General features: G+C 38.4%; 3 protein-coding genes across 3 annotated transcripts; all 3 read left to right on the forward strand.

Moving 5' to 3' along the window:
* Positions 1-132: 132 nt before the first annotated feature.
* LOC106293326 lies at positions 133-4,266 on the forward strand. Its single transcript, XM_013728992.1, has 5 exons — positions 133-228; positions 488-948; positions 1,407-2,024; positions 2,520-3,441; positions 3,810-4,266. The coding sequence occupies exons 1-5, from the start codon at positions 181-183 to the stop codon at positions 4,239-4,241; spliced, it is 2,481 nt and encodes an 826-aa protein (XP_013584446.1). The 5' UTR covers positions 133-180; the 3' UTR covers positions 4,242-4,266.
* A 697-nt stretch (positions 4,267-4,963) lies between these two features.
* LOC106294266 (mitogen-activated protein kinase kinase 8) lies at positions 4,964-5,917 on the forward strand. The gene has a single exon (XM_013729832.1). The coding sequence runs from the start codon at positions 4,964-4,966 to the stop codon at positions 5,915-5,917; it is 954 nt and encodes a 317-aa protein (XP_013585286.1).
* Positions 5,918-7,322: 1,405 nt separating this feature from the next.
* On the forward strand, positions 7,323-9,860 carry LOC106295655. The gene is made up of 2 exons (XM_013731621.1): positions 7,323-7,609; positions 7,842-9,860. The coding sequence occupies exon 2, from the start codon at positions 7,842-7,844 to the stop codon at positions 9,696-9,698; it is 1,857 nt and encodes a 618-aa protein (XP_013587075.1). The 5' UTR covers positions 7,323-7,609; the 3' UTR covers positions 9,699-9,860.
* Positions 9,861-11,832: the final 1,972 nt, after the last annotated feature.

Genomic DNA, 11,832 nt, shown 5'->3' on the forward strand with positions numbered 1-11,832 from the left:
TCTCATTGGTAACTTCATCTCCACTCTTTGCCTTTTCTTCGTCATAATCTCTCTTACACACAAACATGTGCAATATATATAGTCCTGCCTTTTCTCGTTTGTATTCATTATCAACTAATCACAAAATAAAAAGATATATAAAAAACAGTCAAACGGATAGGAATATTATCGCAAGGTCTAATGGGTCCCGAGAAATTTGGAGACGACGATCGGAGCATCCATTTGCAGGTTTATATTTTCTTAATATTACAAAAAAAAAAGTTTTATCTTACATTTGAAATATCAGCATAAATCATATATAAGTAGAACAAAAATCTCAATAGAATTCGGTAATATTAATATTTTTATATGCAAAAATTCAATGGTTAACTGATGCATGTGTATATGTAATTTACGTAGTTAAAATATAATAATAAAAAATTGAATTAAATTTTTTCATAATTGTAGTGCAAGAAATCTTCAAAACCTAAAATCTGTAAATAAACAGGTATTGGAGCTCCAAAAGCTGGAGGAAGCGCGAGGCTCAAGCGACACCGTATTAGATTTCAGAAACAGCGTCGAGAAAGGAGACAGCGGCGAAACCGCAGACGCTACCCCTGCTTCTTCCGCGATCGCGTTCCACCGATCATCATCCCCGCCTGAGCAAAAGCTCACACTATTCGCTCTCCGCCTTGCGATCATCGAGAAAGTCGCTACTTGCCTCGGAACACTAGGTTTCATCTGGGCCACGGTGGTTCTGCTAGGCGGATTCGCCATCACCCTCGAGAAATCCGATTTCTGGCTCATCACCGTCATCCTCCTCATCGAAGGCACTCGCATCTTCAGCAGAAGCCACGAGCTCGAGTGGCAGCACCAGGCCACGTGGACTGTTGCTGGCGTCGGAATCAGTAGCTTCCGTGCGTTACAAGCAAGCTCTGTTTCGCTTCTCAGGAATTTAAAACGAATCAGGTTTGTTGCTTAACCGAACTTGAACCGACTCTCCAATTTACGGTTAACTAATATTCTACGTAAACCTCTGTCACCTATTCATATGCTGATACATACTATATTTTTACATAAAATCTAAATATAAATTAATATATATACACTAATTTTAGAAAACTGAATATGAAATATACTTCAAATATAAGTTTTTATGTACAAAAATATAATTGAACTATATAAAATAGTTTCAAACTATAAAAGTTAAAAAAATATGTTTAAATTAATAAGTGATAAATTTACAAATTTAATATTAATTTTCAAAAAGTTAAACTAATAGCTTTAGTCGGTCTAAATGTCATTATTCGCATTAAATCTACATAAAACATTATAAAATGATACGGTTGATTACCGAGTCTATGCCACATTTTAGAACATTGGGTTTAACATTTTATTTCGAGTCAAGATTGTTGTTTACTCTGTAGTGGAGGAGTCTTGAAGCCAATCCTCGAAAGCAGATTAAGTCAAGAAACCCCTCGGACATGGAAAAACTCTGATGTTCCTCTGCTTCCCTACGCGAAATGGCTCTACATCTCAACCTACGTGAGCCGTCTTCTCTACTGGCTCCAGCTACTCTCAGCCACCGCCTGCGTGGCTCTGTCCTCATACAAGCTCGTCAGACACAACTACGGAGAGGTTCATGACGGAGAGATGGACAAAAGGAACAGAAAAGCCGCTCTAAGCATCTTCTACTCGCTGGCCCTTGCCGAGGCGTTGCTGTTTCTTGCGGAGAAAGCTTACTGGGAGTGGCAGGTCAGTGTGTGTAATTTGCTTGAGAATGTGACTAAAGATTGTGGCTTTGGTGTTACTGGGTTGGTCTCTACAAAGAGATTCTTCTACGATGCTTACTCAAAGTCTGTGAATGGGAGCATCTTTGATGGGGTTAAGATGGATATGGTCAGCTTTGCTATGGAACTGTTGGGCTCTAGCTGCCCAGATGAACAGCTCATAGGTGCAAGAATTCTCAGGCAGTTTGCTGTGAATGAGCGGTTTGCTGAGGATACGCTTGAGAAGATAGGAATCAACTTGCCTGTCATTGAAAGGTTTGACCTGAACCATGTTAAGATTGCATGCATTTTACATACTTAAAATTAGGCATGTACACATTTTCCGGAACCGAAGAACAAGCTTCGCTTCGGATTTGGATGTTCGAACATATCCTATATCTCTAAAACTGAAAAACATAACCAAATCGTAATTAAATTGAGAACCGAACCAAATAAGTACCTGAATTTTTATAATATAGAGATATATAATTATAAATATTAACTATATTTCTATTCAAAATAATCAAATATTTCAAATTTATTATTTATAAACCTAATTACCAAAAAATGAATCGTCTGAATATTTTTGTTATCCAAAATATTTTAAATTATCTGAATTATATGATATTTTTTTATCTGAAAATCCGAGATATCTATTTTTTTGAAACACTAGAATTATCCTATTTTTAACTTAAATTAACCGAAAAATCGGAACCGAACCGGACCCAAAGTCATTTGTTCATAGTATTAAGTTTGAGTTTTCTTGTCCAGATTGGTGGAGATGTTAAACTGGAAAGACATGCAAGAAGAAGAGATTAGAAGATCAGCAGCTGAGATACTATCAAAGCTAGCTGGCAAGAAACAGAACTCTCTAAGAGTATCTGGAATCTCTGGTGCCATGGAATCGATATCATCACTGTTGCAGAACACAAGATCTTTAGGTGAAGCTCCTGACGAGATTGGAGAGAAGAAAATCTTCCACGACCATCATCTACAGTACGATTACTGTAGGTTCAACAACTTAGGCCTCTTGATTCTAAAGAAGTTATCCAGAGATCATGACAACTGTGGAAAAATCGGCAACACGAGAGGACTTCTTCCAAAGATTATTGACTTCATGCACACGGATGCAACACTCTTGAAAGATGAGAACGCAGAGATGGTTTTGTCACGAGTCTTGACAGTGAAACGGTCCTTGCAGCTAGTGAAAATGTTGGTAAGCATGAGTGGGAACACTGGGAGGTGTCTTAGGAGAGAAATCTCGGAGATCGTTTTCACAGTCAGTAACTTGAGAGATGTACTGCGTCATGGAGTGAGATACCCGAAACTTCAGAAGCTTGGGATTGAGATTCTGAGCTTCCTCGCTCTTGAGACAGAGGCAAGGGAGAGAATTGGTGTGACTGGAGGTGTCTTGAAAGAGCTCTTCAACATTTTCTTGAAAAGCAAGGCACATGGGGATGTGAATGAGAGCCGGGTTAGAATCACTGCAGGTGAAGCTATAGCTATGCTTGCTTTGGAAAGTAGAAGCAACTGCGTCCAAATTTTAAAGCTTGGAGTGTTGGTAAGACTTGTGGATGCACTTGAGGTTCCTTTGGTCCGTGTCAATGCTGCGAGAGTGTTGAGAAACTTGTGCATGTACTCAGGACATGAATGCTTTATAGACCTGATGTTCATTAAAGCAGCAGCTCCCACGGTGAGTATGTGCCCAAAGTGTGAATAATATATTCGAGCAAGTTTCATAAACAACATTTTTTTATGTTTTTGTCACGGAAATTAAGAGATTTGTTTTTCAAAATAACATTTATTATCAATAAACACACAAAATTACCTCATTTCCTAATTTTTACACTTTAATACTATCCTAAACTTTAATCACTAAACTTTAAATCTAAATAGATATAAATATATTTATTTATGATTTTTAATAAATGTTATTTTGGGAATTTTCTTTTTTGCATGCTAATTTTTGGAAAAAAAATTGATTTGGTGCTATTAAAATGCATTTTTCAATATGTTATATCACCGCTAAAATCTCACAAAAAGGTTTTTATTTTCTTGCAGGTGTTGAAATCAATAACATCAGGAGACAACAAACTACAAGAAGTGATGCTAGGGTTAGCAACACAAGTGTTCAAGTTCATGAGTTCAGAAGAAGCACACGTTGCTCTGACAGATTCAGGGATCAAGAAGCAAGAACTGGCGAACTCGCTGGTTGCTATTCTGAAGAAACATGACAAGCCAGCGATTAAAGTTCCAAGAATTAGGAGGTTTGTGATTGAGCTGGCGATATGGATGATGGAAGATGACGTGGAGAACGTTGTGATGTTTAGAGATTTGGGTATGGAGAGAGAGCTGGAGAAGGTTCTTGAAACTACGGCTGAGCTTGAGAACTTCGACGTTTTCTCGGGCACGGTTGGTGTGAGCCGCCATAGCAGAACGGTTCATTGGTTGGCTGAGTTGGCTGTAACATTGCTCAAGGAAGATCAACCATAAGTATCATATCTTCTTGTTAGGAAACTCTCGGGACCAATGACTATAACTATTACATATTTGTAAGAAGAAAAAATGCGATAATTATGAAAATATTCATTTATTTACTTCTGCATGATCGTATTCTTTGAAATACTCGTGTATTAATCTATTTATTACTTTTTGCATTTATAAATTAATCTAATGAATATATTTTAAGAACTTCATTAAGAATTCATACTTTTAATTACAAACAATATTTTTTTATGCCAAAAACAACATTTGTTCGATGACAAAAAATTGTCCGAAGGTCTAGAGCTTTAAATTGTTACGAAATACATCATCTATATCTTTATAGTTATATGAAAACAAAACTCAACAAACTTGACATTTTTTTATTTAAAGCTTTTTAACTTGACATTTTTTCGTGTTTTTCTTAGATTTTCGAGAATCCTAATATTTTGGTTAAAAAATATTGTTTAAAATAAACTGAATTCTAAATCTAACCTGAATCTAGGAAAAAGTAATAAAAATCTGATTCTATGTTCCGTTATATCAAAACGATTACTATGTAAGGATAATACTGAAAAATCTAAACTAGATAACAAAATCACTAAGAAAATAAGGAAACATGTTTTGTTTATATACAACTAGTTAAGAGCCAGCCACTCTCATGTACAAAGTCTCCACTCACTACACGCCCTAGCCTCTCGAAGATCATCAATCCTTAAACAACAAGAAACACGATGGCTTTGGTTAGAAACAATCGATTCATGAATCTCAAGCTTTCTCTTCCACAAGCTCCTTCCACTTCCCTCCCTTGCTTCATCCCCATCGCAACAGCCTCCACAACAGTTACGTCCAACACAAGCAACACCGTCTCTGCTTCTGATTTGGAGAGAGTCAACGTTCTAGGCTTTGGAAGCGGTGGAACCGTCTACAAAGTCAGCCACAAGACAACCTCCGCGACCTACGCGTTGAAGAAGGTCAAAGAAGACATGGATTCTACTTCCCGCCACCAACTCCTACGCGAGATAGAGATCCTCCGCCTTGTCAACTCTCCTTACGTTGTAAAGTGTCACGACATCTACGAGAAACCTTCCGGAGAAGTATCTATTCTGATGGAGTACATGGACCTAGGCACGCTAGAGTCTCTACGTGGCAACGTCGTCAAAGAGGAACAGCTAGCTTTGATCGCACGTCAAGTTTTGAAAGGGTTAAGTTACTTGCATGGGCTCAAGATTGTTCATAGAGACATCAAGCCAGCGAACCTGCTACGTAACTCGAGGCAAGAGGTCAAGATCGCAGACTTTGGAGTGAGCAAGATCATGGTCAAGTCGTTAGACAAAAGCAACACGTTCACCGGCACGTGCGCCTATATGAGCCCCGAGAGATTCGACAGTGAAGCTGCTGATGTTTCGGAGGAAGACAAATCAAACGTTTACGCTGGAGATATTTGGAGTTTTGGTCTGACCATGCTGGAGATCTTGGTCGGTCACTTCCCTCTGATTCCTCATGGAGAGAAACCAGATTGGGCCACGCTTATGTGCGCTGTGTGCTCTGGAGAATCACCGAAAGCTCCTGAGGAATGCTCTGAAGAGTTGAAGAGTTTTATTGATTGTTGTTTACGCAAGAAACCTAGCGAGAGATGGACAGCTTCACAGCTTCTCAGCCACCCTTTTCTTCTCCAGCAAGATTAGGGTTAGGGATACATCTATGAAGTTCTTGTGTTTTATTTAAGAGAAGAACTCAATAGATTCTTGGTCAATCAGACCTATATTTTGATTTTACTCTTGTAAAAAAGATGTATATTATAAGGGTGTCCACATTGGAGATCTGCACTCGTTGAATCTTTGTATATTTTAGGTTTCTTCAAGTTTTATTTAAAAACATGATAACAAACGAAAAAGACAACAATGGTCTTTACTGAATGAGATTTTTTTTCAGATTATATAGTTTATTCCTAACAAACCAAACACTAGTTAAGGGCTGTAAGCCTGTGAGTAAAAATTATTTCTCAGATTTGGTTTACTCAGTGACAAGCTTATTCAATAATACTGCCTTATTCTGTATGGTTTCCCATGTTACTATGTTTTGTATTTGATACAATACAACTATGTCAATTTTACTATTATGTGAGTAAATTCTCTTTGCAATAACCCACATACTGAATGTTTTAAGAATATATGTGAAATTACTCTTGAATGTTACTCTTGAATGCTAACACATTCTCAAGGTTGTGAATGATTTTGTTCTCTTGGGCTGACTTGTTAGCTCAAGACCAAGACGCCATGCAAATCCGTTTATTCTTTACACATTGTTTTATTATACTGTATATGGTTATAGTTTTTTTTACAGGGAATGGTAAAAAACAAATGTCTATGTAAACCAACCTAAAAGTATATTGAGTAAGAAAGTTTTCATGAACCAATCTCAGAATATAAATCCCAGATAATATACACTTCATTAAGCTAAAATGTATTGAAAAATAAACCAATACTAATCTAAGGTAAGGAAAACATATTTTTATATTATCGTATCTAAAATTGTTAGGTAATGCTAGACACCTACTGTTATAATACCTTTCGATAACTATAACATCATGCTTCAATCCTTTTAGCCAAAATATCTAAATTGGATTTGTCATAAAATAATTACTGTTTGATTTTATATTTGGAAGTAATTGATTTTCTTTTACCCAATCTCCTCTTATTTATTTTCTGATCCAATTTTGTAAACAAAACAAATCTACTCTTATTCCCAAATAATTTTTCTATAGAATTTTATAATAAGCTGCCTCCTGCAGATAAATTGGAGCGGCGGTGCTGCCAATGACAATACAAAACATTAGCATGTGACGCCAATCACCACCATACATCACAAATTAAATATCAAACGGAAATGACAAAAACACCCCCAACACCACACCGACGCGACTACTGAAAACGCTTGTTGTCCACATGTCGCTGCCTCGCTGGTCCATTATCTAGCGCGTTCATCGGCCCATGGTCATGGTAATTCCACTATAACAGCAAGGATATTATCGTCCAGACACAAAGATTGTCTTTTTCTCCCCTCTCCACCTCCATTAAAACGCTTTTTTGGCTGCACTTGTCATGTCCTAAATTTTTCTGGAGATCAAACTTTTAGCTGTCCAATATTCAATTTCCCTTGTTTATTCCCTTTTTTAATTTTTATATGATATATCTGATATGTTTAGATGAGAATTTACCACTTTTGAAGAGGATTTAAAAGCTCTACTGGGAGTATTTGCAGTTCTTGGTGAATCTAGGTGACCCAGTTTTGTTCTTTTGTGGATTGCGTGAATCATTCATCATCATCAATCTTCTACGAGTTGAGAAGAGAAAGTAGCCATCATTGAAGCATTTAGAGTAAGTTTTTAATGTTTTGGTTTAATCTTATTCTAAACTAATAAGGCTTTTTTGACTTTTAATGTTTTCTAAGTCATAGAGAATCTAAAACCGTAAGCTTTACTAAAGAAAAGAACTCACATTGGAACTAACCTTTGTCGTTGAACTGATTTCTAGTTTGGTCGGAGTTTTTTTTATTTCTCAGATTTATTATCTTACTTAAATTGTTTTGTTTTTGGTCGGATCTTTCCAGATGCCGGAGAAAGGAGCGATTCTATCTCCGGTTCAGAGCCAGTTACTGACACCACGCCCGAGTCCTCTCCTTCGATGGCGTCTCGGTGCTCTTACAACACTCGTCTTCTTCCTCATGTTAGTCGTCTGGAGCATCGACGGTTGCTCCATCCAAACCTTCGTGCAGCCGTGGAGACTCAACGCATACTCCCTTCGAATCAGCACTTCTCCCTCTCCTTCCCCTTCCCCTTCGCCGTCATTAAAACCTCATCTTCTAGATTCCGACAAACCTCACCGACAAAACCTCACGACGGTTCTGAACGTGAAGAAGACGAATCTCACTACAAACTCGACACGTGTCCAACAACTCCAGTGGATAACCGCCGAACCGGAGAAGAATTTCACGGCGAATCTCACTACGAACTCGACACGCGTCCAACTCCGGTGGATAACCGCCGAGCCGGAGAAAAATTTCACGGCGAATCTAATGAGAAACTGGCTGGCTCCGGGAGGAGCGCCGTGCAGGGAGGCGAAGACCGTCGAGATCTCCCTCCCCGGCGTCGACGGGGTTGATCCCGTGGTTCTAACCGCCGGAGAGATCCACGTGTTCACGTTCCAAGCCTTGGACGAGTCCAAAGCCGCCGTCTGCATCGGCGGGGACTACTTCGAGACAGACTTATCCGGCGAGAAATGGAAATCGAGGCCGCCGGTGAAGGACTTCGGCAACGGGACCTACTCGATGTCGCTGCAGGTTCATCCCGAGTTCGCCGGAGAATTCAACCTCACCGTGATTCTACTCTTCCGTCATTACCAAGGACTCAAGTTCAGCACCGCGCGTCTAGGCTTCGACAAGAAGCTCCGCGACGTCCGGTTACGTTTCGTCAAGAAGCCTGACGTTTCTCTCCCGGAGCTCCGGTCGTGTAAAAGATCCGATTTCACTAGAGACGCTTGGTCAGGACGATGGATAAGGTTAGGGAAGAACGATAGCTGCCAGATCAGCAACGACGGCCGTTACCGCTGTCTCCCCGCGGGTTTCCCTTGCAGGAAACCGTGGTGCGAGGGGGCGGTTGGAGGTTTAGAGAGCAATGGGTGGGTTTACTCCACCCATTGCTCTTTCAAGATGTTCTCCGGGGAGACGGCTTGGGGCTGCTTGAAGAACAAGTGGCTCTTCTTCTGGGGGGATTCAAATCATGTCGATTCGATTAGAAACATGCTGAACTTTGTTTTGGGTCATCCGGAGATCCCCGCTGTGCCGAGGAGGTTTGACATGAAGTTCTCCAACCCGAAGAATGAATCAGAGACGGTGAGGATCACGAGTATCTTCAACGGTCACTGGAACGAGACGCAGAACTATCAGGGACTTGACTCGCTCAAAGACCAAGACTTTAGAGAGCTGCTCAAGAAGTACTTCTCGGAAGAAGACCGTGTTCCGGATGCTATGTTCGTGAACTCTGGTCTGCACGATGGGATTCACTGGCATAGCATTAGAGCGTTTGAGAAGGGAGCTGAGACGGCAGCTGCGTTTTGGAGAGAAGTGTTCGACGGGGTCAAAAGCAGGGGACTGAAGCCGCCTGAAGTGATTTTTAGGAACACGATCGCGACGGGTGGTTACGCTAGATTGCTGGCGTTTAATCCGAGCAAAATGGAGGCGTTTAACGGTGTGTTTTTGGAGAAGATGAAGGATGCGGGGTTGGTCACAAGCGTGGTGGATAACTTTGATATGACTTATCCGTGGCATTATGATAATAGGTGTAACGATGGAGTTCATTACGGGAGAACTCCGGCGAAAATGCGGTGGAGGGATGGGGAGATTGGGCATCAGTACTTTGTGGACGTGATGCTTATTCACGTGTTGCTGAATGCATTGTGTGTGAGATAGGGATGATGATTAAAGCTTGGGTTTAGGAGGCGGATAATTTATTTATGTGTAAACTTTTTCATATTATTTTTTGGAGTATAGATCAAATATTATTTGGAATAACTCAACTGAAGCTTTGAGTTTGCATTGTATAATGTATGAATAGCGAGAGAGATTGGAACAGCGAATGTTTGGTAAATCATTTTTTCTGGTAATAAAAATTTCAAAATTTTATTAGTGGAACTAGTCTTGAACATTGTACATCTTTAAACTGGCTTTGAAATTGGAAGTAGCTTGTCTGTCTTTCATCAGCCTGTTCTTGTTTTTATACATGTATTGGACTTGAAAGTACGAACTTCTAGGAATCGACATTTAGGATTTAGAGCTTTCCAAGTGACAATCAGTCAGTAGGTTGATAAAAGAATTCAAATGAAGGATCGGAAAAACTTTAATTGTCTTGCCAAATTGGAGGACTACACTGTTTCAGTCAGTTGCATCGAAATCGATTTGATCTTCTTCGGATTTTTATCAAGCATAGTTTTACTTGCCAACTAAGAAGATCAATGCATAGTTTATCTTTGGTCACATCTTTTATATACTAAATCACAAGTCACACAAGCAATCAAATTCTGACACATAAGAAATGTTTTAAAAAATTATAAAAAAGAAATGCAAAACAGTTTGTCTATTTATCGTTTAACTGATCTTTTTATAAAATTAAAATAAAAAAATCCTAAAAATTCTCACACTAAACCCACGATCTCACCATTTTAGAATCGTTGATCTCTCTCTCCTACACTTAACTTCATCTCTATTGCTTTCAGAAATTTTTAATTCTTAAATTTTGTGTAACACCTTCTAACTCTTTCCAAAATGTGACGTGGAAATGTAAACTTTTATAAAGGTAGATAATCAAAGACTTTTACTGGCGTATCCACAATATCGAATCTACAACTTTTGATTCACATCAACAGGATTTCTGGCGTAATGGTGGCACAACAATAGTTTTCAAAAATCTTCTCAATATATTAAGAATTTTTTTTGTTGAAATGGAAGGGTAAGGTGAGCGTACTCAAGTTGGCTGAAAAGCCCATGTTAGTAACTCTAAAAACATCAACCTCTTCAAGCTCAATTCCTAATTTGCATGATGTTAAATTATTTTTTCATAACCTTTTTTCTCTTCTCTTCTAATCTAATTATTGCTTTTTCCTCTGTTGCTTTTAAGATATTGACCAAAACTACATACCAGGTGATAAAAAAAACAAATCACTAATTTTAATATTTTCAGATTGGATTATATCAATTCTCTTTTTTTAAGCTTGATTATATCAGTTCTCAATTGCTGGAAATGCTTATTTTGTGTGGTGGTGATAATTCAGGGAACAAGACTAAGAAAGACTCATCGTAAATACACATACAAGGCTTTGAAATTTTCAGACGTGCCACCAGGGGCGAAGGCAGTCAATCAACTATGGGGGCATGTGTGCCTAGTAAAATATTGTAATTTGTATATTTATACACAAAATCTCGAAAACTTTCGGAGGTAAAATGATAAAATGCTTCATGTGCACCCACAATGTCCAAGTTCGATGCTCTCTTTTGCATGTATTTTTACTTTTTATTAATGATGCACCCAGTACAAAACTAGTCTAGATTCGCCCCTGCGTGCCACAAGTAGGGAAAAAAATGTGATGATAATTAGAAGGCAACAAATGTACTTTAAGTAACTCAGGTGAGGTCATAGGGGAAACCAAGAAGACTCATGTATTGTCAAGATGAAAACCTAATCTGATCTGGTTGGTCTTCTTTATTTTTATTTATGTATTTATTTTGTTTACTTTGATCAATATATACCTCTTTGCTATTATTTTTCTTATAATACAGTAATCAAATTTGTAGATTTTCTTAGAAACAGAAATGTTGAAACAAATATAGCATTGAAAATGATAAATTGTAAAGGATGCAATGAAAGAAAAGAAAAGCATTTCATAGGAAAAGAGGGTAAAAGCTTCAAAAGATACCAACTTCAATTATCTACACAAACAAGGTTGGTATTTTAATTGTACTTATGCAAAAGATATTTCCACTGCGTAGCACAGGGCAAACAGTAGTATAATGGTAATTCCATTAACTGCTTTCTTTAAATTACACCCCC

Source organism: Brassica oleracea, chromosome C5, assembly GCF_000695525.1.
Source record: "Brassica oleracea var. oleracea cultivar TO1000 chromosome C5, BOL, whole genome shotgun sequence".
Classification (NCBI taxonomy): domain Eukaryota; kingdom Viridiplantae; phylum Streptophyta; class Magnoliopsida; order Brassicales; family Brassicaceae; genus Brassica; species Brassica oleracea.

Bases quoted from the DNA above. Each gene is read 5' to 3' on its own strand.
- LOC106293326 (XM_013728992.1), top strand. From the start codon at position 181: ATGGGTCCCGAGAAATTTGGAGACGACGATCGGAGCATCCATTTGCAG. The intron at 949-1,406 runs GTTTGTTGCTTA...TTTACTCTGTAG, and splicing joins AGGAATTTAAAACGAATCAG to TGGAGGAGTCTTGAAGCCAA. The intron at 3,442-3,809 runs GTGAGTATGTGC...ATTTTCTTGCAG, and splicing joins TTAAAGCAGCAGCTCCCACG to GTGTTGAAATCAATAACATC.
- LOC106294266 (XM_013729832.1), top strand. From the start codon at position 4,964: ATGGCTTTGGTTAGAAACAATCGATTCATGAATCTCAAGCTTTCTCTT.
- LOC106295655 (XM_013731621.1), top strand. From the start codon at position 7,842: ATGCCGGAGAAAGGAGCGATTCTATCTCCGGTTCAGAGCCAGTTACTG.